A 27,812-nucleotide genomic window follows, 5' to 3' on the forward strand; every position below is an offset into this window, starting at 1 on the left:
ATTTACTTACTTTCTTCGTTTTCTGGGGTGTAACCATTAGTTTCAGGGACGAAAATTCTTTTCGAGGCACATGTGCTATGATTACAATCAAAGTTAGGAACGAGAATGTCTTGAGTATCAAGTACAAGTACTTCTGATGTGTCTTCTTTAAGACTTTTCCTCATTATAAGTTGTTTGAAATGATAAGTTGGATTGCAGTATTGATCTAAGGATGCATACATTATTGCCAAAGGTATTTCAGTTTCAGCGATCATTCTGTGATTCTTTTTTTGTAATTCCTCATCTAAAAACATTGTAGTTGTAGTATCTTACATCAGAAAACTATAGATTTAATAGTTTCTTATTTTTTTGCTAAATAATAAAGTTTTTTTGTAAGTAAAATATGAAAATATTTTTAAATAAATACTTTACGTAATTTTGATTTTCTTTGGAGGCAGATATAAAAAAAAATGTTATACTCTATTAGAGCTCAGCACCGTAGAACTACTAATACTACAGATGAATTAAAAACTTTAGTAAAGGTTAATAAATTTTATATCCTTTTTAATGTAACCACTACCATGTAATTGTAGAATTTTACACTAAAATACATTGATATAAGTCATAATCTTGAAGGAAGTGGCAAGACAAATATGAACAACAATACTATACACTTGTGGTTAGGCCAGATTGTGGAAGAAAATTTACCAAACATCAATTAAACTTTACTAGAAGTGATACTTGAAAATCAAATTTACTTGTCTTGCGTTAATTTTCTGTTTTTGAAAAACTTTTTTTTTATTGCTAATTTTTACATCAACTTAATTCCTCGAGTGTACGATAATTGAGTCAGTATGTTATCGACAAATACTGACAACTACTTTATTAAAACTATTTTTAAAAGTACCAGTCATTCAATCTTATCATACCTTATTCTTCAGATAATGTGATAGTATTTAAGAAAATCATTTCATGAATGCATAAAAATGATAAAATACCAGTATAAATTATATAGAGATACACATTGTAACTGAGAAAAAAAGATATGTCTAAAGATGACATTGAAATTAAAATAGTTGAATGTATATCTGGTAAATTGCGACTCTTCATGATAAATCATTGACTCATGATGTATAGTACTGTTTAAATAATACAGTTTTCTACTTAAATTCTTGTATAATGTATAAATCTTCTTAAGCTTATAAAATAAAATCCTAAAGTCACATTGAAAAGAAGAATAAATTATTATTTACTATGATTTACTTTTTTTGCAATTATGATGCAATCATCTATTATTTGACTAAATTTCAAATATATCTATTTGCTCGGAGCTGCGCATTAATTTTATTAGGTTTTGTGTTTTTAGATAGCTTTTTATGGGTGGTCCCAAAAAAAAATACATTTTTTAATTTAAAATACTTCCAGCCCTTAGCTCTCAAAAAACAAGTATGTTGTTACACGAAATATTTACTAAGTCTGTTAAAAATTTGGTGACGTTCTATTTTTGCTGGATCTTAAGATATTACAATAGAAAGATCGAAAATTATGGTAAAAAATTCGTAACAAAAAGTGAACACGTAAACAACAACAACCTCTTAAGTGGCTTATACGTGCCCAGCGTTTGTAATTTTTAATTCTCATGATCTGTTTTTTTTTACTAATTATTTTTATTTTTATTATTTTATTCTAACTATGTGATAACTGCATTAGTATTTTAGGGCACTAACATTTAGTAGCCTCTTTGAAATGCATCAATGTCTATATGGTTTAAGCTATACAGGACCTTTGAGTACGTCTCTGAGTCCTCAGTCTGTTAAAATTATTTACTATCAACTTTTTCGTGTTTTTTTCTTTAATTTACGACATTTGCGTTCGTCAGTAATAGAAATCTGCGTGTAATTAAATATAAGTAGAAAGGGAAGTTAAAATAAAAGACATGTATGGTGGAAAAAGAGGCTTTAATCACAAGGGGAAGAGTAGTAAAAATGGAAGAGAAAAAAGAAGAGGACAAGCAAAACAAAAGCAATAGAGAAAACAAGAAAAAACGACAGGAGTCATCCTAGAAAAATATCGCGAAAGCAAAAAAACAAAGGGATGAAAAAAAACAAAAACTCTTTGACATTGGAAGTACCAGATTTAAGGTTGAAGAAAAAGAAGTACAGCACTCACCTATTAGAAAAGAAAGTTAATCATTCTCAGAAACAAACGAGAGACAGCCTTGGTAACAACCAATCTCATTAACGAGCAGAAAAAGTCAGAAGGAAATATAGCATTAGGTTCCAAACAGAATATTTAAAAAGAGTAGACATGACTCGTTGGAGTATTAGCAGACCAAGAAGGTAAATAAAGGTATGGCTTTGTAAGGGGGACAGAAAAAGCGATGACCGTAGCAATTTCTGTTCTAGAAAAAAGTTTAGCAATGGTTATCAGAAAACAAAATACTGTTAGTAATAAATTAATAAGTAAAACAATATGGATAAAAGAACATAAAGACATGAAAATAACAACTGCGAACAGCTCAAAATGTGTTAAGCTTTTTTAAGAAAGAGAAAGCTAGTTGTAAAAAAACGAAAGAGACCCTTGGTGTGATAAAGGAAAATAGGATAGACTAATGGTAGAAGTAGACTAAACATAAAAGTAATGAAACATTTGTAGCCAATGAATTAATCCAAAAACAAAAAGAGTAGCCAGAAAGCTAAGGAGCACAAACTGTAAGAGTTCAAATATGAAATAAGAGGACGACATAAAGAAAATTGTGTATTTTCGACGAGGATGAGAACAGTACGTTAAGTTATAGAAAGTGGACTAAAAATTATTTGTTGTTGTGTGTAGTGAAATATTTTTGTGAAATTGGCGGTCATAAAAAAGATTAATTTCACTGAAAATTACTTGAATGTATTCGATGTTGTAGCACTCAAAGAAACATGGCATGAGAAATGTAATTGAGAAAGTTGATTAATGGGACATGAGATAATTGGAAATAAGACACAATTTGTAGGCTAAAGGAATGCAGCTACGAAAAAAAATAGTAATGAAAGAGCAAAATGAGATGTTTTGCTGAGAGCGATAAAATAAGTTAAAATACCGAAAATGTCAAAATAGGGATATGAGGTAGTGATCATGAGTTTAGGTTAGAGAGAAAAAAAAGACTGGAAAACTTACACTAATCCCAAGTACGCTTCCAAATATACAACACAAAGCGGACTCACACACCACACACACATATACAATAACATAAATTAAAGCTTCTTTAACTCTATTCCGGCGCAAGCCAAGATTCGAGCTTCACCCAGATGCGTAAGTAACCCTCCTCTCATCTCTTTGAGAGCGAGCTGGCCTTCAAAATTCTCCGTTATTTTTCTTCTTCTCTCTTCTCTTATGCCTTTTTTGTCTTCTAGGGGAGTGGTCCTAACGGACCTGTCCCATGCGGGAAGGTTAGTTTTTAGGTTTTTAGTCGGTAGGCACACTGGATGACTTCAACACTACCACCGGATTAGCTGGAGTGTTAATAAAGATTTTTTCCTTCTCGCTGCATCAAAAAAAAAAAAAAAAAAAAAAAAAAAAAAAAATGTGATAATAATTAAAAATTTTACACTGATATCATACAAAAAATACTGAAAGTTGTGGCAGACATAATAGTCAGAAGGGAATAACAAGTTACAATATCTGCGGGTGTTACGCTCGTACAAGCAGATAGAAAATTAATCTTGAGGAGGAACAAGAAGTAGAATTTAACATGATAGAGAAACAAACAGGAAAAAAATAAGCTATTGCACACGAGTGAAGACTTAGGCTTGACTATCAAAAATGAGTCAACTAATGGAGATTGTGAGGAAAGAATTAACGTTTGTAGAAGATGTAGATAGTCCAATATTTGATATGGTAGAACAACTAGGAAATAAAATGTTATGTTAGTTTTATAGGGTTTCTCTTGTTTATTGAAAAGCTGTTATTTAATATAATAACTTATTTTAAAGTTCATAAAAGTGAGATCTTTTTTGTGCTTATGATTGCAGATTCAGTTTGCTTGCATGAATCTTGTTGTCTTACTACCTTTCTCATCTCGTTTTCAAAAGTGGCACAAAGTTAAACCTGGATTTTACTTATTTTGTACCTATGGCAATGAGTACATAATTACTAAACTGAGTGTCAAGCTAGCACCAGCTTCGAAAACGTTTTTTTGTTACTAAAAATGGACTATAAATTGTTCTTTAGATGACTAAAATTTAATATTTCCTCTAGTAGGACATTTGTGCTCGTGATTGCAGACGCAGCAAGCTCCGATCATGTCATCCCGTGCGATCAAGGAATTATTATTACAGAGATTGTGATTAAACATTTCTTAACCAACTAGTGTACCAAACCTATAACAATGCTCATGATACATTATTTGGCACTAGTCTGCATCTTAAGCAGTAGTTGTGTAGTATTTAGGCAATACTTAAGTAGCATTGAAACTCAACTCGACAAGTACTTGAGCAAGGATATGGACTCAATAAATTAACTCCAAGACCAAAATGTTGCGTACCTTAAAGAGTTCTCAAACATCAATCAAGCAATGTCTGATCCAATCAGGACTTCTACGTAAGCTGCACTTGTGCATTTTATAATAGATTGTATGATTTATTCGATGTTACAATTGATATATGTACATTTTAGAGCTCTTTTAAACTGTCACAAGTACTTGGAGGGCATTTTAATTGTTACCAAATGCTTGGAGGTATTCTGAAATGTCGAGAAACATAAAAAGTTAACATTAAAACTTTATTTTTCACTTTTTCTGGAGCTTTTTTACAGTTTTCCATAAAACTATAATGGAAAATAAATGTTATTCAACGTTACAATATTATATACTTAAGCATATTGAAATCGTAAGAAGTACTTACGGGGCCTCTCAAGTGTTAAGAAAAGTTGGGAGGATGTTTTCATCGTTGACAAATATTCGGAGGATTTTTTTATCGTCGAAAAATACTCTAGTAGGTTTTTCAATCTTTAAGAAGTCCTCTAAGGAATTGTTAATCATCGCAAACACTTATGGGTCTTCTTGACTGTTAAAAAGTACTTGATGCGGGTGGCTTCTGGATCGTCATAAAATACTGAGGAGGATTTTGGTCATCAAGAAATATTTAGAGGCTTTTTCGATCGTTTAGGAATACAAATAGTATTTTTTCATTGGCTATAAATCCACAAAGAATATGAAAACTTTTTTTGTTCACTTCTTGTGTGGCTCAATGATACATCTTCTGATAAAATACTAATGGATCATATAATTTGCTGCACATTATGGTTATATATCTTTGTGTTTTTTCTCTTATCAACAAGTACTTAGAGGGCGTCTCTATTAGAACAAAATACTCGGGGCTTTTTTCAATGGTCTAAAAATACTCAGAGTGATTTTCCAATAATTAGAGACCATTTTGACTCTTGAAAAGTACTTGTAAGGCTTCGGGATTATCAAGAAATAGTTTTTTAGATCTACTACAAATACACGAAGAACATTTAATCTTTTCTTGTTTGCTTATTCTGTGACTATGTAATCCATTTTTTGATAGAATACTGATTGATAATATCATTTATTGAACGTTATGATTTTATATATTTAAGCTCTTTTAAACTACTATAAGTACTTCATGAGCTACTGTATTATTATGAAGCAATTAAAAGATTTTTTTAATGTCATAAAGTACTCAAAGGTTACTTTAATCAGTAAAAACTACGGGGTAGGCTTCTGAACCATCAAAAAGTATTAGGACTTTTTTGAACATCGTGAAATACTCAGAGAATTGTTTCGTTGTAGGGAAATACACAGAGTTTTTTTTGATCAAATAAAAGTACACAAAAAGTATCAGAATTTTTTTTGTTTATTTCTACTAGGGCTATATTTTTCATGTTTAAAAAAAATACCGATGTACGATAGGAATGTATGTGGCTACTAAGAAGAGTTTATAAATATACGATTCTAACATTTCATAAATTATATTATCTATCAGTACTTTTTCGAAAAGCGAAAAATAGCTGCAGCGGAAGGTAACAAAAAAGTTTTGATGGTCTTCGGGTATTTGTAGTCAATCCAAAAATACTATTTGTATTTTCTCAACAATTAAAAAGCCCTCTTGATATTTTCCGGTGATCAAAAAATCTTTCGAGTATTTTTCGATAATCCAGACGCCTCAAAAAATTCTTAGATGGTCAAACTGACCCTCGAGTGTTTCTCCACGATTGAAAATTTCTCTGAGTACTTCTTAACGATCAAAAAATGTAACAGAGTATTTTCGGAATTTTCTGAAATGGAACCTGCAATAATAAGCACACAAAAATTCTTAACCAAAAATCCCAAGAAATTTCAAAATAAAGCATTGTATGAAATAACGGCTTTTTGATAAATAAGAGGAACACTATAAAACTGACATAGTATGCTATGATACCTGATGTATAGGATACTAAAAGGTTAAAAGTCTTTTACAAATTGAGGAATGTATTAAATTAACATTTCTGAATACTTTCACTCAAAAAAATAATTTCCAACGTTGTTGACTGACAAGATAGCGGAGCAATAACCTACAATTGAAACATACTGTACTATTTTCTTACGTATGAAGTTCGCTAATGAGACGCGATAACGAAAGGTCACTGTATCAGATAATAATTAAAATAATGAAACAAGTCTTAAGTATTTACTATTGGTAAGAAAATGATAGTATTCACCAATATTTTTTCAAGCTATTTCAAATCAGTTACTGGAAAAATTTAATAAGTGTTCCAAAACCTTAGAAAACGATTTTTCGAAAAGCACGGATGGTTTAAATCGATAAAGGGTATCCTCGGTTTTACGGGGTAAAATGTCCTCAATTTTATTTATTTTTTTTTTTTTTCATAGCGTAGAAGTATGCTTTCAAGTTTTAAATAAAGGGTCCGCCAGGTTGTAGATCCGAGAAATTGGTTTTGGGTCTTGATAAGGCCCAAAAACAAATTTTTAGGTTTTAATTTTTTTCTCACGTGTTAATCATAGAAGAAATCTAAAAAAAATTCATGAGTTTACAGTTTTCTATTACTTTTTTAAAGAGTTTTTTTTTTAATTATTGAAGTTGAACATAACCTCAAAAAAATTCATTTTATTTTTAAAACGCTATTTAGGCCAAGTTCTGTTATACCTGCACAAAATTATATTTTCCATCTCGTAGAGCGTCCAAAATTAAATAAAAAACGGACTTTTTAAGATTTTTTCAGTGGTGGGCCATATTAAAAGATGAAAAAAACTGTTATTTTGACTCCAAGGGACCTTGAACATAACACTTTCTTTCGTCTTATTATTTTTCTCGCGTTCCAATTATTTACAAAATCTGAAAAAATGTATGAGTTTACATAACTCTGTAGTTAAATTTTTTTCTAAATAAATGGTGTTGAAAGTAACCTCAAAGAAAATTATTTAAACTTTAAAGCGCAACTTTAGCCAGGTTTTATAATACCTGCATAAAATTTTTACTCCCCATCTTGTAGAGCGTCCAAAAATAGGTCGAACACATTTTTTGAGATTTTTTTCAGTGGTGCGCCATGTTAAAAAATGCAAAAATCCGTTATTTTGATTCAAAGGGACCTCAAACACAACCATTTCTCACGTTTTTTTTTTCTCGCGTTCTAATTATAAAATAAACATAAGAAAATTTTTAAGTACACAATTTTACTTGACTTTTAAATAGAATTATTTTTTTTAATATTGGAGTTGAACATTATCTTGAAAAAAATTATTTCAACTCTAAAACGCTATTTTGGCCAGGTTCTATTATACCTGCATATAATTCTAGTCTTTTATCTGAAAGAGCGTCAAATAACAAGTCGAAAAAGTACTTTTTATGATATTTTTCAATGGTGCGCCATGTTAAAAAACGCAAAAAACTTAAATTTGGACTCCAAGGGACCTTAAAAGTAGCCTTTGATCACATTTAATAAAGTTGAAAATGTCTGATATATTTGTACCAATATATCTGCATACCCTACAATTTAACAGCCATACCTTTTTCGCAGGTAAATAATAATAATACTAACATTTTAAGCTATCATTTTCCTTTAAAAGTTCATTTCTTCGAAGAAAAAAAAAATAAAGTACTCATTGATTAAGCTTAAGCAATGTTCACTGGTTGTATTTTACAGAATCTTAATATCTTTCATGAATTTTCACACCATCGTTGAGGTATCGTAAATGGCGCGTTAGGTTTCTGTTGTAAATCTTTGCCTTGAGCCACATTATAACACTGATGATATATAGGTGTTTTATACTACGCATGCACGTATATAATTTTTTACAGATTTCCTTGAAATTTTATAAAGTCACTTTAACCTGCACTGCAAAAAAATACTTTATAGTAGCCATGTCGAATCAAACAGTGTAACATTCAATTGGATAAAAATATAAATGCCTTCCTGCATTACGAATGATTCAGAATTCTAATCTTTATCACTGTCCTCGTTGATCACCGGATACACGTTATTGATGTTAAAAAGATTAGTCAGTACTTCAGTGGGTCGAATCACATTCGACAAGTATCTGCCATGTGATAAATAATACAGAAGCGCAGCAACATGTGAGCAACATCTCATTTTCTGCAGACCATTAGCACAATTGCAGTAGAATCCTTTTATTGCAGGTATATTGTCCTTATAAGGATCGTCATGAATGTAACATTTGTAAGTTCTGCTGTTAATATGCCTAGATCTTACTTTAAATCTCACAATACCTGGATCAGCTTCTAACAAACTTATGTAAAAAGTATTATCATCTTCAAGCATTTCTCCTAAATAGGAAATACCTTGCTGTAATTGATAGGATCCCGTGAAGAAAAGTTCTAATTCCTCTAATATCAGTTCTGGGAAGTTGAGTAAAGTAGAACAAGATATTTTTCTAAATGGTACTGATTTCTGATTATAGTTTGAATCCGCTATTTTTTCGACTAAATAATTTGCGACATTATTCTGCGATTTCATTCTTTCAACAATTACATCTAATTTATTATTGTCTGAACTAAGTCATGATCCAGTGATATTTTGATTGAAACAAGCAACTTGAAAGTATGTTCCAGCATCTGACAGGGCTTGCTTTCTGAATTGATGATGTAACAGTTTATACTCTTGTGCAAGAATTCCATACGAAGTTTCGTAATACACCTTGATTCATTCGATTATTTAGTTGTAAGTTAATTTCTTTTTCTTTTTAAGGCTGGCATCAGTACTTTAAAACCTACTTCTTCTTCTTGAGTTGTGATATCTCTAAATTCACGATCCAGAATGAAAACATCTCCTTCTTCTAAAATACTTATAAGTCCATTTGCATCTTGTAAAATATGTTGAAGTATCGTGGCATCATTGAGAGTACTTTCAAATGGCCCAGCAAGATCAATAATACATTCATTCACGGTAAAAATGCTAAAAACCTTGCATAATAGAACTTTATTTTGTCCTAAATAAGATTTTCGCTGATAAGCATCATTTGCACTTTTCTCGTGCCTTAAGTAAGTGGCCTCACAAATAACAAACAAAGTATCATCCATATGGTACAAAAGTTCCACGTTTTTGCCTGTTTCTTCAAAAGGTAAGTATAGCTATGAGCCTTAATTCCAAAGTTCTTTGGGAATATCTTTTTTTTTAAGCACTTCAAAATACAATTCATCGAATTTTTAACAATCTTTTCAGTAACTTCTAATATAGCAGCTATCAATGTATTCAACTTTCCTGATCTTAGTTTCAATAAAAATGTCACAATAGCTAGGGTTATATTTCTATTAAAAGATTTTTTCATTGTTGTTAACATTTCTTTAAGCTGTAAAATTGTATTCCACGAATGTCCAGTGAAAGCTTTTACACGTTCTTTTGATGATATGAATTGACCAGCTTTTCGATAAGCGTTTTAGCCTCCTCAGCTTCAATCGTAGTATCTGTCGAATAAACAGACATTGTTGATATCAAGTTTTCATAAAACCTTTTTTTAATCAGATGGCTAGGACAGCATCGATTCCGTTTGGAAATGAACAAACGACTCTTCGTAAAAACTTAATAACGAGCCCACACAAGGGCACATCAATAATGTTGTTTCTCTCTCCACATAAAAAACAATATGCTTTAAAAAAAACCGTTCTTTTAAAAGGCATGATAATACGTTCGATCTCTTCACCTTCAGATTAATCCGTTGGGATATACATCAAGAGTTGACTTGATTCCTGGTTTGATGAAGTTTGGTTCGATTTTTGTAAAAACTGAGTCAATTTTTGTCATTAGATATTTTGATCTTATCTTGATCAATCAAAACTTCTGATAAGGCTTGTGATAGTTCCATATCATAACTTTCTAACTCGGTTAAAATTTTATGTTCTGGCACAGTCTCTGAGTTTCAATCAGTGTCTTCTGATGAAGATTTTTCCAAAGTTGACTTTTTTCATACCTTTGTTTCGAAAAACATGTTTGACAAAAAGTCTCATTTGGTTGGAAATAACAGTTACAAGTCTTAAAAAACTCTTCAGCCTGTTCCTTTGTTTGAATTGTTTTGAAAAACTTGTTTTTTTTCTTGCGCAGGAAGACTTGACACTTACAACATTTAGTATCTTTCTGTGTACGTATTTTGTTTGGAGGCTCTTCATTTGTAGAACTCATTTAATCTTCTGTAAATAATGTGTTTAAGAGTATTTATTAGTGCTACATGTAAAAATGACGATTTGGCATTTAAAAAAATATTTTAGCTTTATATTGGTTTTTTTTAAAAATATTTTAGTAATAATAAAAGGTTATTAATATTTTGTGGAAACAATAAAATATTAGATAGTTTCAATAAACAATTAGCAATTATTTGTGAAATAAAACGATTTTCTTTAACTTTGTATTTTGTAATATTAATATGTAAAATATCTATACGGTATAAGTTCTTGTTCAAGAAACACTTTCTACTATGAAAACTTAGCAATTCATCATAAGAGCTTGAGTGAAATGAATTCAACATACTTACCACGGCTGTAAATAAATAGGTAAAGAATTAAAAACAAATTTTCCAATAATTACTGCTGACTCAAAGGTGAAATTCGAAAAAATAGTAACTCTAAGGGAAAGCTCTAGTGCGCGATGCTTACAGTAGCTTAGATATCATAGAAGTAAGTATTATGCAGGCAGTGGCCTGCTCCACAGTGGGCCAAAACCGACTTTTTTTCTTCAAAATTATTTAGACACCACAATTTTTGACCTATTTGGATGATTTTTTAAGATGAGATGATTTACAAAACATCTGTCAAGGCCAAATTTTAATTTTCGACTTTGAATTTGATTGACCTAACCTCAAATATTAAAAATAAGCGAAACCTGCTAAAAAATCACAATTATTTAAATGAATAAGTTCCACTTTTCGGAGTGAAATTGGGAAATTATGATTTGATATCATACTTTTAGATATTTAATGACAAATGCATTATCACAATCATTGAATTCAAGATGGCAGATCCAATATAGTGGACCAAAACCTGATTAAGTGCCCAAATCTAGACCAAAACCCCTACTCAGGTGTATCCGAGGTCGCTTATTACGAATCTGGGATCACGATTTATGAAGTTAAAATGGTAGATGCAATATCGCAGACTACTACAGACTTTCTGTATGTCCACAGTGGCTGACATAACCTGAAAATAAGTGTAAACAAAACGGTTTTCTTTATTGTAGATAAGTAACAGTTAGCAACTCTCTATTCTTCTTCCGTCATTTGTATGACCAAATTAAAACATACAATTTATTATACATTGTAAGAGTTACAAAGGAAACCTCACCTAAAATGATCGCGAATTTTTTTTTTTTTCATTTTCCAATTTATGAAAATATACAAAAAAATCTTGACATTGATTATGACCAAGGCTTGTGATGAAACATTATAAAATAGTCTGAAGTAGATAATTATACTCATTTAACACTGAAAATATAGTTCTATGGTGAGATTTTATTTTCTGAAACTTATAGTAGTTCAATAATTGTGGTAAAAATGTAGTGTTTGCTCCGTCGTAAACTCGTCAGCCAACGATCATTGGATTATCACCATTTGTATGATATTCACATGATGTTTACTCGATTTTTACATGATTGATACTTTACTTTTATCTACATATTAAACATACGTATTCCCATATCAACGCAATGATGACCAGAAAAAAATTAAACTCGAAATTGATGCAGCTGCAAAGAAATTACTAGAATTAACATGAAAAAGACAGTAAATGTATAGTTATTAATGACTGTGTCTTACTGATAATGTTTCATCGTTAATCGAATCTATTAAGTAAAATGTTAAGTACTGCTGCTATTCTTAAAAAATTTGTCCCATTGTTATTCAAAGCATATATTTTTTTTTATACTTTTATTTTTACACTAATCACGCATAATGTATCACTAGTACACTTATTATAACGCTGAGTGTTCATTTTACAAAGACTTAGAGTATACAAACAATTACTTATGAAAGGAGATTCTGTACGCATAAGCACGTTTTACATTGTACTTTTATAAAATTTAAAGAGAAGATGCTACATGACTTAAGAGTATACGAAATTTAGGTTATCGTCTGCTATAACTTTAAAATATTGACGGGCCAACATGAAAAATATTGTGTAACGTTCAGGTGGTGAAAGTCAGCTGTCCAATAGGTAGTGTGCAGGTTACAGTAACGTCGTACATACCGTATTCGAGGCACAACTACTGAAATATTATAATGTAAAGAAAATAAAATCTCACCATAGAACTATATTTTCAGTGTTATATCAGTATAATTATCTACTTCAGACTATTTTATAATATTTTATCACAAACATCGGTCATAATAAATTTCAAGATTTTTTTTGGTATATTTTCATGAATTGGAAAATAAAAAAAAATTAAAAAAAAATTCGCGATCATTTTAGGCGAGGTTTCCTTTGTAACTCTTACAAAATATTATAAATTGTATAGTTCAATTTGGTCATACAAATTACGGGAGAAGAACAGAGAATTGCTAACTGTTACTTGTCCAAACTAAAGAAAACCATTTTGTTAACACTTATTTTCAGGTTATGTCAGCCACTGTGGACATATAGAAAGTCTGTAGTAGTCTGCGATATTGCATCTACTATCTTAACTTCATGAATCGTGATCCCAGATTCATAATCAGTGACCCTGATAACCCCCGAGCATAAATGTTTGTCGAGATTCGGGTACTTAATAATATGTCGGCTCGCTATATTGGATCCACCATCTTGAATTCGAAAATCGTTATCCAAGATTCGTAATCAGCGACTTCAAATACCTCTAAGTAGGGATTTTGGTCTCAATTTATGCACTTGATCAGATTTCGGTCCATCATTTTGGATCTGCCATCTTGAATTCAATTATAATGATAATGCATTTGTCATTAAGTATCTTTAAGTATAATATAAAAACAGTATTGCCTAATTTCAGTCTGTAAAATGCGACTTATCCATAGAAATAATTGTGTTTTTTAGTAGGTTTTGCTCATTTTCAACATTTGAGGTTAGGTCAATCAAATTTGAAGTCGAAAGTCCAGAATCAGCCTCGATAGATGCCTTGTCTATCATCCGACCTTGAAAATAAACAAAAAAATCATCCAAATAGGTCAAAAATTGTAGTGTCTAGATACTTTCGAACAAAAAAAGTCAGTTTGGGTCTACTGTGCGCTCTCTGCGCTCGCTTGTTTTCCAGAGCACCCTTATTTTGCTGGGCACTGACTGTCACACTGTCAACGTCAAACCGCTCAAGTTTTCCATGATTAGTCTTTACGAAATGATGTACATTCTTTCATAAAATTATTATTTAAAGTATAAATTAAATTTGAAAACTATATTGTTGGATTAAAAATAAATTGTAATTGAAACTGCTATAAAAAATTTTATAATACGGACTTTTACCTTACATAGAAATAAATATCTATTTTGTAGGATACACTTTTTTTTCACCTGCTGAACAAAATAATTTTGTAATCCAAGACATCTTTGAGCAAATAAAGCCACTGGCTATTTATCTATTGATACTGCACTTACACCAGATGTAAATACCACTACTTTATTCCTTAAAACTGGTGGAAAACAGTGGTGTTGAAGAAAAAAAAAAAAAAAAAAAAAAAAAAACCGCCCAAAAATGAAAATGATTTACTCTCTAAAAAAGTGTTATATTAAAAATAATATTTTGTTATTTATACCTAATATACTTGATAAAGCACTCTAGAAAAATTACAAGCTCATTCATACGTATAAATGTGCGTATTCACTTACACAAACACTACTATAAGTAGAATGATTGCGGATAACAAATAAATACATTTTTTCTAAACTTACAAATGTGCATATTCACTTAATATTTCGGTAAGATATTCATAAAAGGATCCCATACACATGAATAAAAAAGTATCACTTACAATATTTTAAATATTCATCTGTTACATAGAAAATAATTATACATTTTATTTTATTACGATTATTCTAAGAGTTGTACCAAAAACTTATTCTTTATTGATCTTCACAAATGCTTATAATTTTTCATGCTGCTAATTCACTTGTTTTCTGTAATTCAAATCATTTTTTTAAAGTCTAAAATATGTTTGAACTAAGTAACTGCTATCAAAGCCTTTCCCTCCATGAGCTTTACAGGTAAAAATATGATGTTTGATCTTCAAATTACCTTACTAAAAAATAAAATAATTTTATGATTATCATATGACTACTATGTGACATTTCTCCAAAGGTTCATACACATTCCTATTGAATATACTTTATGATGGTGAAACATGACATGAAAGTACACAAATAAACTGATTCCTTAGCAGCATGTACACTTATTTCATAATATATCTGATTCCTAATTAGTATTTCATTTATTTTTATAATTACCATGCAACGAAAACTTTTCTAATTAATAGTTGTTAATTTTTTTAAAAGATACATATTGTTGAGTATTCAACCAATGAGAGAGATACTAATTTCTATGACGCCACGATCTAAGTGTGATTTCTTATAGATACTAGTGCCAAAAAAACGGAAAAAATAATTTAAACATTCCTACCTGTAAACTTTTTGAGATATCGAACACAAAAGTCGAAAAAATCATTTTATGTATAAGTGCGATACCAGTGTGATTTCTTGTTTATTTGATGGTGAGACATAAGAAAAAAATAATGAAAAATTTTTTACTTGTGTATTCTTCAAAATACCTGTGTTTGCAAATGTATTGCTATATTAATTAATAATGAAGTTTGCTTCTTTTAACCCAAGTGAAGGCGTTGTTTTGTATATTTTGGCGTGGGAAACATGGTTAAAATAATAAGAAAAATATAAAAAAAATATATTCCATAGGGTACCAGGAGTAGTCATTTTTTCAATAACTCAATAACGCTTACATGAAGAGCGTATTAGCTACCAAGCTAATAACAATAGATAAAATTTATTTTGATCGGTGTCAATTGATCAGAAAGCGATAATAAATAAAAATAAAATAAAATTTTTACCATTTTCAAATCAATAAACAATATGACTATATAAAGTACTTCTTTTTACCTCATACTCGTATACAACACTGCAAACAACATCAGTATATGAATTTTCTGCCCATTGAGTACATATTTGAGTGTATTCGGAAGTACAACATTAAACTGTGTTAATTTAGCGCGAAATTGTGTTGATTACATGCGCATGTGCCAGGGCGTCTGCACAGCAAACTGTGTGAACAACTTGCACGCACCAATAAATAAAAAATACTTTATATTGCAGAATCGTTTGCAGGTTTTGCAATTAAATTGCGAAGAGTTTAATTTCTTACTAAAAAAATAAAAAAATAGGCAGTCTACAAAAATTTGATTAAACGATAGTTTTGCCTTTGAAGCATTGCCTGGAGGGTTGTTATAGCATTCAATCGTTTGCAATATTATTTCCAGTGACGAAGGTGTATGCAAATCCCCAATAGCACAAAAAGTTTTTAAAACGTTCTAAAAACGTTTTCAAGTCTTTAAAACGCTTTTAGACGCTCTATACTATAAGGAATTACAAAGTAGTGAAATACGCTATATTTATTTTATAATAAAGGATTAGATATACTCAGCATATTACCTAGTATAACTCAGCCCAAGGCGAGGGTCAGTATAAGTGCAAGCGCACATTGCCAGTCCAGTTTCAGTTCAGTTCCTTAGCTCTTTATCATAACCCTCCAGTCCTTTGCCTTCCGTCGATAAGTTTGATTCCATGCGATTCCGTGTAGTTCTCCAATTTTAATATAAGCACAATATAGGTCAGTTTAATTTAGGTATATGAGGCTTATTATTCCGTCAGGAGCGCTCACCATCACATAGTGTAGGGACTAAAGCCCTGTATATATATGTCATCGTGGGAGATGGTACTGGAATGAGCAGAGAGACTTAGTATGTATGTGTGTGTGCTTTATTCGTATATTACAAGTGTAGCTCGGTCGAGAGCTCAGCAAGGACTAAATCCATTGGAAAGCGGTTACATGTGTGCCTTGTATAAGGGGTAGGGATAGCCCCTACAGTACTCCCCTCAAGTTTGAACGCAGTTAAAACTTACAAAAATATTGACAATTTTTACAAAAAAATAACAATTTTTTATATTTGCTTAAAAGAATTATCTCTTAAAGGAGAGAATAAGGCGTTAAATTGATCGCTTTTACATTTGTCCAATGACTTTTAAAACATAACAGAAATATTTTAATACATTTACAACATTAAATAAAAAAAAATGTCAGCTAGAGCTGAAGTTCAGCACACACATCGATAACAAAAACAATGTTAATTTAACAGTAGTACACAATTATTGAACGCACGCACTTATTTTTTTAATACATATAAACATAAATATTTATATATATATATATATTGAGCGAACGGCGCCCTTATGGGGGTTATCATTAATTTTTCATAACAGAGTTTAAGATAATGATAAGATTTACTGTTGGATCACGCGCGTGTTAATATTAAGTCGTACAACTAAAACAAAATTGAAAAATTACAATAATTATAAGCCATAAGGGCATATCGATAATTTAACATTGAAATAAACACAACGCTCCAAACCATTTAAATTATTTGTAACAGTCAGACAACTGAACAGACAACACAGAATAATACTGAAAATACACATAGGGTCCTAGTGACGCCACTTAATTATATAAATTAATTAGACACGCTTGACCTTGCCTTAATACAGCAAATATGTACCACAATACGCTCGTCAAGATGTAAATGCACAGGCAGCATGGGTGATGAAAGGCAAGACGGCAACATGGCCAACATTACAGCAAAGCACACGTGGCTCCAAAAATGGCTGACCCTTCGGCGCGCAGCATGAGGCCATACAAATGAGGCGAAAACTGCTGCTGAGGCGTCGACGACCCTGCGTAATACTTGCGGGCAGGCGAAGACAAAGACCTCGAAGACGAGCGCAGCGTAACTGAACCAAGTAAGGTCTCACCTGGGTGATGACGAAGGTGGAGCGTGTGGCCGATGTACAGGCTTGAGGTGGGCGCACACGAGACAGCAACACATGTCATGGTCAGCAATACAGATCCTGGCGATGGAGGAAGAACAGAAACAGTACCACGAGCACGAGCACCAGCCAGGTCAGGCAACGAGGCGTCGCGTCAGGCGACGACCTCGTATCCAGCGCCAATATGACCCACGTGGCAATGGCGATGATAAGCTCTGGCTTAGCTGATAAAGCGGTAGCAACAAAAAAAGAGGATCACCATGGCTGACACTCCAGCAGTAAATGCCCCAGCAAAGAAATCTCGAGGTTGACGAGGACGAGCATATCGAGCGACCAATGACAGTGCCAAGTCGACAACGACAAAGACGATCAACAAAATCATGTCAGGATCACCAATTTAGGGACTAAAGCCCTGTATATATATGTCACCGTGAGAGATGGTGCTGGAATGAGCAGAGAGACTTAGTATGTATGTGTGTGTGCTTTATTCGTACATTACAAGTGTAGCTCGGTCGAGAGTTCAGCAAGGACTAAAGTCCATTGGAAAGCGGTTACATGTGTACCTTGTATAAGGGGTGGGGATAGACCCTACAATAGGGGGCAAACATGTATTCTGTATATTTATATACATGTAATGCGCGCGCAGCAGTTAAATACAGATATGCAAAATGTACGCTTACCCCCTAGGTATTGGCGAGCGCTTTTGAAGGAAGAGTAAGCCTCATTGGCCATCGCCACCACAACTAAATTGTATGTGATCTGGCAACGTTGTATGATCAGGAGGCGTTGGTGTAATTTACTGGAGAGTGTTTCGCAAATCACGACTGCAGTAACCAGACGACGTAAGACGAAAAAGAGAGCTTTTTTTTGTCAACAGGCGGTTAACAGTTAACAAACAAACGACATTTACTGCTGGTAGGGTTTGCGGAACACTCACCAGTAATACAATGGGTCGAGGGACAGTGCGATGGATAGGATTACGTGGTGCTGATTTGCTCCGCCATTTGTAGCACCTCCCACCACATGTAGTTCTATTACTTCTATACCTATATCCATGTTACAAGAAGACAAAATACCATTGAAATATCATTGCCGTTATACGGGCTCCTCGTCTGATTAAACGATTCAGGTGAACATGCGCATGGACCTACCTTGCATACATGTACCATGTCTTTATCGGTACTACATAGTGATAGAACGGTATATCTGTATTGCTAAAAAGTAGAGAAAGGTGCTACAAATATGTGAGGGAGAAAAACGTATGGGTTATTAACTTGACACATGCACTTCAGTTATAATAAGTATGACAAAGATTTTATTTAAATAAACACTTCAAATCAAACAAATGAAAAACTACCCTAGCACTAAGCAACGTAAATCGGATTAATTGATACGAGAAAATATAAGTACGCTGAATACATTAGAAGGCACTTTAAAATGGTTTTAAATAAAGCAGCAAGATACAATAAAAAAGACGAATTTCAAACTAAAAATATTCTCGTGAACTAAGAAAGTAACAATCGCATCAAGAGTGTGAGCGTGTCAAGACATATGCAGCTTAGATGCAGACTGAAGAGCCACTGCGTGCATCCAGGTATTGTGGCCTGTAACTATACAACTACAACTACAGTTGCGGGTATAGTGACTCCTATATACATAAGTTCAGCTAACTATATACACGATAAAAGCAGTCGACGCTTATCTCTACCTTTTTTTTGCACGCATGCCTTTCTTAGGTAATAAATTTTATTTAAATGGTGTATCTTTATAGAAAATCAGACCAACTAAGTAATGATTTCCAAAAAGCCCTCGAGTTGATGGGTAGAGGTTTACGAAAAGGACTAAAAGACATAATAATAATAAGAATATGATATGTGTATTTTTAACGAACTTTTAATCAATTCGCAAAAAAGAAAAATCAAGACGATTCATTTAGTTTTAATTGAACTAAATTAAAAAGTCAATTTACTTCATTTCTATATTTTTGAACAAGAATAACGAAATCAGTATTACTGAATTTATTTGGAATGTAAGAAAATTTATAACTATGTAAAGAAAAATTAATTCAAAGACTACTGCCTTTTTACAATTTCATGAATTTTAAACTTCTTCATTAGGTCCTGATAAAACAAGCTTCACTATAGGCCGAATGAGAGCAGTACTCACAGTGCGGATTGTAGCAACTCTAACTAGTTTATTTGAGTCAGTAACAACTTTACTTACGCGATTCAAGGGCCATAGGCCTGGAGGATAGTTTTGATTACAAATAAGGACCAGATCATTTACTTGGATCAACCTCTGTTTTATGAACCATTTTTGACGAGCTAGCAAAGAGCTTCAATACTCACAGGACCAACGCTTCCAAAACTGCTGTAGAGTAAACAAGAAAAGCTTCCATCATTTAAGAGGCGAAAGTTCAGACTGGTTAATGTCAGATTTGGGAAGCAGGTAAGCAGGTTTAGCATTCAAAAAATAAGGATGTAATGGTTCGAGGTCAGACGGATCATCCGACACAGGGAACAAGGAATACAAATTCAAGCATGTTTTTATACGACATAACAAAGTCGAGAATTCGACAAACATAATTACTTGTTCTTTAATTACTCTTTTCAGATGGAATTTGGTTCATTTAACTGCTGGCTCCCAAACTCCACCAAAATTAGGAGCAGCTGGGGGGTTTAAGTACCAATTTGTTCCAATCTTGAGCAATTGTCCTTAAAAGATAGGCGATGACATGAATTGCGCGAGAGAAGCTTTAATTTCTGAAGATGTTTCAATAAAATTTGTGCCCTGCTCATTATACAAGTCGGTACATCGGCCTCTTCGAGAAATAAATCGATGAAAATCAGAAAAGAATGCTAGGGAAGGATAGTCTTCAGCAACGCCTAGATGAATCGCTCCTGTTACCATGTACAAAAACAGAACTGTATATTCTTTCTGAATTCCTCTGCCTCAAGTTTTTGCCAATCGAACCGTAAACGGACCTGCATAATTGACGCCTGTTCTTTTAAAGCCAAGGGCAGGTCGCACACAACTACTAGAAAAATCATTAATCAATTGATTTTGACGGCGGGCAGCGTATTGTTTCTATCTCAAACGTTTATCAACAATTGCTTTAACAGATTGACGACCGCGTAAAATCCAATACATTGAGCGGATATACACAAGCATAATTTGTGCGCCACCGTGCATAGTCAATTGATCAAACCGTCAACAAGAATGGGTTTGTAGTTAAGAAGAGGGCTATTTGACTTAATAGGAGTTTGATTACTTTCTGATGCACGAGAATTTTAAGCCAATCCTTTGTATCTATCATAAAAATTAAGCCTTTGATGAACTTTTATTCCAAACAAACGAGGGTTATCTAATTCACAAGTACGAAGCGCCTTAGGGATTATAATTAAAATTATATTGAAATTGAGAAAAGGAGAAGCTTTATTCATTAGTAATTTATTATTTGAAGTAACAGAACTTTTTATGTATTTACGTATTATAGAACAACGATTCATAAGCTTACAACAAAATCTTATACAGTAACTGGTAATACGAAGAAGCGCAGGCCAATTACTATAATTCAAATAAAGTTTCCAAAAAACTTCTCTAGGTATTTTAGGCCTGATCACTTCAACGCTTTTGTCAACTCTACGTTCTTTTGCTGGCAAACTTTCAAATTGAAAAATCGGATAGGTGATTTTAAGCTGATGCAAAATATAAGGGCCATTATCCCATGGGCTTTGACTATTTAGTTGAGCGAATGTTACGCCTTAAGAAGCTATGTTAGCAGGATTTTTCTTCGAAGTTAAATGATGCCAAAGCGCTGTTGGATTAAAAGTTTGATTACCTGAACATCTATTCGCTATGAAAATAGGCCAGCGAGACGGAACTGAGTTGAGCTAGTAGAAGAGATTTTTTGAATCAATCCACACATGGATTTCTGGTTTCTTCACGTGAATCACAGTAATGTAATAATGAACAAGTTTAGCTGAAAGATGACCAGCACATAACTCTGAACGAGGGATTCTCAGAGTTTTAAGTGGAGCATTTTTGGGTTTTGCTACTTCAAAAAAAACGAAGACTCTACTATGAAAAATTACTTAGAGATAAATCACGGCTGCGTATGTTCTCTTAGACACGTCAGCAAATCCATGGATTTCTTGCTTACAAAGCTCAATTGTGTAGTAATTCCATCAAGGAATTCGAATAGTATTTAACAGATGAGCTTTGTTAATCCAGCGATGCCAGTCATCGATGGTGTAAACCGGGAAATTATCATCCCATGACAACGTCTTTACGAGCCACAAATCTTGCGTTATCATTTTCGGTTTTACGAGGACGGGAGAAATATAGCCAATCAGATCAAAAAATTTAGCACTTTGTGAAAGTATTGTCCTTTTCGTCCATTTAGGCATAGTTTTGGGCAAATTTACTCTGAAACCGAACTCATCTGAGGTAAGATTCCTAATAAACCCAAATCGGAGGTTGTCTCCTCTAATTCGCGAATAGCTAGAATTTTGTCCATTTTTCAATCAGAAGGAATGCCTTTTTACAAAGCTATAGAATTACTAGACCATCTGTGGAGTGAGAAACAACTTAATTAAGTCAGTTCAATCAACTGCTTAATTTAATTTTCCGTTTTGAACATTGTATGTACTCCAGAGATGAAATCATCCATATACACTTCCCTTTCTAATATTTTAGCTCCAAGAGGCAATTCGTCTAGGTATAACACAGCTGATTCTTTAAGCACTCTAGAAGCGAGAAAAGGGGAGCTAAAAAGACCATAAGTCACTGTGCTTAAGTAATATGTTTGATAAGGCTCAAGAGGAGTTTTTCTCCACAATATCGCTTGAAAAGTTTGATCCAACTTGTCCATAAGAATTCGTCGAAACATTTTTTCAGCATCGGCAGTAAATACGAATTTATATTTACGCCATTTGCTAATTTAATCATATGAGGTCGGCAGTAAATTATTCCCAACGTGTATACAAGAATTTAAAGAAGTACTGGACTTAGTAGTAGTAGAGGCATTAAAGATCACCCTTAACTTTGTAGTAGAGCTTGCTTCACGTAAAACTCGATAGTGAGAAAGGTACTAATTAGTTGAATTAGGAACTGAACTAGCTAATTTCATGTGATTGAGATCAAGATATTCTTGCATAGAACTTACAATACTCTTTATGCAATTCAGGGTCATTTCTAAAACGCAATTCAAGTTTGAGGATCATACCTTTTGCTAACAATAACGATTCAGTTCTCGATTAGAGAAGAGGGCTATAAGACTGTTTAAAAGGTAGCTTTACCGTAAAACGTCCTGATTCGTCACGAGTATAAGATTCTCGAAAAAAGTTTTCGCACCTCTTTTCTTCGTTTCTTAGTATAAGAATCTTTTGAGGTGGTAGTTCCTCAACTTGCCAAAATTTTTGTAACGATTCAGAAAGACAAGGCTCTTTACGTGTAAAGTGGCTAGACATTTTGATTCAGTACTAGGTTGATCACTCATAGGGTCTGAAAGTAACCAACTTAGCACCAACTTGGAAGCAATAGGTTTGTTAGGACCATCCTTAAGTATTGAGTTTTCAATAATTCTAGCATGAACTGAAGCGTCTAGTAATAAGTCAATGGGGTCGTTCTGCATATAATTAGGATCTGCTGATTCAAGACCAATCAAATGGCTAAGCTTAATTGCTTTATGATTTTTTGGTGGTTGATACGAGAACACCTTATTAAAAACGAGCGCATTAAGCTCGCAAGTAAAGTCAGAAGCAAGATGAGGAGCGACTGTTAAATCTACAGACTGTTTAACTGCAGTTATTATTTTTTCGCCAACACCAGTTAGAGAAACGTTGGCTCGTTGAGGTTTCAAGTTCAATAATTGAGCTAAAGATTTCGTAATAAAAGAATTCCGAAAGCATGGGTGAATTAAGGAACAAACTAAAATACGTTGATCCGAGGAAGCTGTTACAAAAACTCTTGCCATCGCTAAAATTATAAGGCACTGCCTTTGAGATATTTATGTAGTTAAGACTACCTTACGTTCATTAAAATTTTTAATGGCAGATGCGTTTTCAGACTTTGAAGGATGAGACAAAGATTCATCAGAGCTTGATGTACAATGCATTAAAGTGTGATGTCGTTTACTACATATTTCACAGCTGGGATTAAACTTACATTGTTTTGTTGAATGTTCATTCAAACAACTAAGGCAAATTTCAGCTTTTTGCTGAATCTCCTTCATTTGTTCCCAAGCTTTAGTCTTAAAAACTTTACAATCATGAATACGATGCTTTTTATGACATCAATTACAAGGAATATTTGTTGCAGGAGAATTAACTTGATAATTAGTTGACGTAATAACTTTAGTATCTTTGACCCTTTAACTAAATGGGGCAGTATTAAGATTCGCTTTAGGTTTTGGGACACAAGCTTCTAACGTGATTAATTGATTATTTCGAAAATCTCTGAACTGCATTAGAGTAGAGGGTTCAGTTAAGCCACCTAAGTGTTTTTGATAATCTTTGGCTGTCCCAAAATCTAACTTGCTTGTTACAATCCCTTTAAATAAATCCCCAAACCCATGTTGTGAGCGATCAAGACCTTCAAGAGCTGCCAACGGTCTGACTGTTTCGCTTATCAAGTTTTTCAGTTTCGCCGCTGAACTAATTTTCATGGCATTAGCGTTAATTACTGAATTAACATAACTAGAAATAAGTCGACGCTTGTTGTCATAATAATCTGTAAGAGCTGCCCAAGCTTGGTAATAATTTTCCGAAGTAACCAGAATATTTTTAATAAGCTCAAATGCATCACTTGTAACTTGAGAGCGCAGGAAATGATACTTTATTATTGGGCTAATATCTGTTTCATTGTGCACTAATGCACGAAAAACATCCCTAAAAATTGGCCACTCATGCCTACTACTAAAAAATATAGGCGATTCAATGTTAAGAAGACTGGAAGTTGTTGTGTTCTGTCTTGGATTGTTGGAGGATTATTTTGAATATTAGTTGGTGGCTGGAGGCTATCAAAAAAATTGACAAATTCACCGTAATTATTATAATAATAATCTTCAACTTCAATGAATACTTCCTCATTAAAATAATCATGATTTAGATCAAGGAGAGTCAAATTTTAAATCAGCGTATGAATTTGTTTAAATTGAGTAAAAGCATCATCCAGCTGTTTTTGTCTAGCGATCGATTGACATTGGGTCATTTTTGCTTGGCCGAGCTCTTTAAAATTGGCCCAAGCATTTTTGATTTTTGTGTAGAGTTCCAACTGCGTCATACAATAACCTAATAACCTTCCATAGTTTAAGGAGACAAATTTATTTCAACAAATTAGAAAAAAAAAACTATCACTAAAGAAAGTAAACAGACGACAAAGACGAGCCAACACCACAAAATTTAGTACTCAAAAAGGGAGGGATACATTTCCGCAGCGAGTATTTACTAACTTTTAGACCTTGAATGGGTTTATTTACATTGATCAACAACTTAATTTGGCCTATGTTATTATTTAAGTCATTTAAGTAATGACTTAATTTTAATACGCACTTAGTGTCCTTAGTTATCACTCAAATCGATTATTAAATTTCGGTACCTGTCAATAAAATTTTACTTAGTCGTTGATTTCTACTTATTCTTCGATTGAAGTTGAAAATTGCAGGTGAATTTCTTGCAGCTAGCAATTTGTGACTGATTGGATGCTGGAGGGTGTACAATAATTATGCTACTTTAACTTTAAATTCCATGGTAGACGAAATTTGTGGTTGGGCTGGACGGTTTATGCCAACAGCGTCAATTTTGTGTCGACGTCGAATGGGCCCTTGCCGCTTGGTCTGCATACACTTACTCACACCTATAAGTGTTTTAGTTTGTCTTTATGTAAAATACAAACACAGAGAAAATAAAAAATTACATTTTACTAAAGGCTTTAAAGAAATAAGATTCATTTATTTCGAAAAATAAATATAGTGTACTTAAAAAACAAAAGAAAATAAAGTGCTAGTGTAAGAAAATTTTGTCAGACTGCAAGAAACACAGTTAGCTTGAAATGGCGGCAAAAATACCACCGTACAACAATAACACAACAAAAACACTACACGTAATAGCTGAAATACTTTAAACGCGTGAGTAGTAGTACAGACAATGGCTACGATCCTGAGCTAGCCAAGCGATATGTATATGTGAACACAGCTACTAGCGTAGTTAATAACAAACGAAGGCTCAAAACTACATACGTGTCACGTTTTTAATAAAGAGACAAAAGTGTACGAGCGAGAGAAAAAGAATACAACTCTACCCTAAAGATACTTCGATGCCCGGACACAGCCCTGCAGCCGTGTTGCGTAGTTAATAAACAAAGGCTCACAACTACGCACGCACCACACTGCACATGCATAGAGACATGGGTGTAAGAGCGAGAAAGAAAGAGTACAACTCTATGCTAACGACACTTTCATGCGCAGACACAGTCCTGCAGCCGTGTTGTGTAGTTAATGAACAAAGGCTCACAACTACGCACGCGCCTCACTGCATACGCTGACACGCATAGAGATAAGAGTGTACGAGCAAGAGAGAAAAAATACAACTTTACGCTAAAGACACTTTTTGTTGTGAATATAGGTACTTCCCGCGTCTACCAAAGCACACGCGTACACGATGGCCGTGTAAAGACGAAAAAATACGACTAAGACAGGATGGCTAGACGTTTTTAAGTAAAGCCTATATGTTCCCCACAGTCAGCCAACGGATACTGCTCGAAGGACCTTGTACAGTATTGACTTGATATTTATCAGTGGATTTAAAAAATTTATATTTAATTCGCCAAATTGCCTTGACTGGAGTTGTGTGGAAGAAAAACGTATGGGTCATTAACTTGATACGTGCACTTTAGTATTAAAAGGGATGACAAAGATTTTATTTAAATAAACACTTTAAATTAAACAAACGGAAAAATACACTAGCACTACGCAACTATAATCAGATTAATTGATATAAGTGAAGAAAATATAAGTGCACTGAATATATTAGAAGGCACTTTAAAATGGTTGTCAGTAAAGCAGCAAGATACAATAAATAAGACGAATTTCAAACTAAAAATATTCTCGTGAACTAAGAAAGTAGCAATCGCAGCAAGAGTGTGAGCGTGTCGAGACTTATGCAGCTTGGATGCAGACTGAAGCGCCGCTGCGTGCATCCAGGTATTGTGGCTTGCAACTATACAACTATATGACTACTGTCGCGCGTATAGCTACCCCTGTATACATAAGTTCCACCAAATATATACACTATACAGGCAGTCGACGCTTATCTATACCTTTTTTTGCACGCATGGCGTTCTTAGATAATGAACTTTATTTCAATGGTGTATCTTTATAGAAAATCAGAATAACTAAGTATTGATTTCCAATATTTAGCTATATTGAAACGATTTTACTATTTGTATTATTAAGACTGCAGTATAGAGAAAAACTAAGTATACAAAAAAGCTTTATTTTTATGAGCCTTGGAACTTTTAAGGTAATATTGTTGAATTTGAAAGTAGTCAAGTTTAAAATTAAAGAAACACATGAGCAAAATTCATCTAAAGAAATATTGATTTCACAATTTAAGAATTTTTACAAATGTTTTATTGCCTTTATAATTGAGGTTTCACTAGTATTAATAAATAGGAAAGTCTTTTTGTTTAATATCTTTTGTTTCGTAAACTGTGTTTAATATCAACATTGAAATCATCAATGATAAGAAAATCTTAAAAGTTCTTATGGCTGTGTAGAAACTTTTTAGAATTTAAAACGAATTTAACAGCCAGTGAAATCGTGGTATCTGTACATTGCGACTATTTCATTATTGCTGTTACAATGTTATATTGCGCGTGTATGCAATATTTTATATTTACTTATCTTAAATACTTTAGTGCTGTCATTTACAGAATTTGTAATATAAATAATAACACTATTACCCTGAATGATTTTACTAGAGTTATTATGTACAGTGCATATTTTAATTTCATTATAATTATAGTGTTCAAGATACCAGAATTTTTTAATAACTACAACTAACAGTTTTACCTTGAGTCTCTAAATGAGAATTTTTTGATTTTCGTTCTTCAAGTTAAGACTTCTAACGTTTATACATAATATGATGTCAGTAAAATTCATGCCATTATGGACTGTCTCAAAATCTGAGTTACATGAGCTGTTTATGTGAAAAAAATTTTTTTTTAGGAAAGTCAGTCACAATCAGAAATAGAAAGATGTACGAAAATTATATTTCTTATTTAACACGAGTTATTTATATAAGTTATAGATAGTTTCACAATCACAAGTATCGAGATGCA

The 27,812-nt window shown here is 32.8% G+C and overlaps 1 protein-coding gene across 3 annotated transcripts in view; it reads right to left on the reverse strand.

Moving 5' to 3' along the window:
- nbs (nibrin) overlaps positions 1-27,812 on the reverse strand; it is a 240,997-nt gene that overhangs the window by 40,607 nt on the left and 172,578 nt on the right. For all 3 annotated transcript variants that reach the window (XM_089592503.1, XM_089592501.1, XM_089592504.1), the window contains exon 7: positions 11-283. In XM_089592503.1, the coding sequence (XP_089448629.1) occupies positions 11-283 (273 nt within the window). The remainder of the gene's footprint in view (positions 1-10; positions 284-27,812) is intronic.

Source organism: Copidosoma floridanum, unplaced genomic scaffold (genome assembly GCF_036245765.1).
Source record: "Copidosoma floridanum isolate Cflo_tuat_1 unplaced genomic scaffold, Cflo_Japanese_pri ptg000018l, whole genome shotgun sequence".
NCBI classification, from domain to species: domain Eukaryota; kingdom Metazoa; phylum Arthropoda; class Insecta; order Hymenoptera; family Encyrtidae; genus Copidosoma; species Copidosoma floridanum.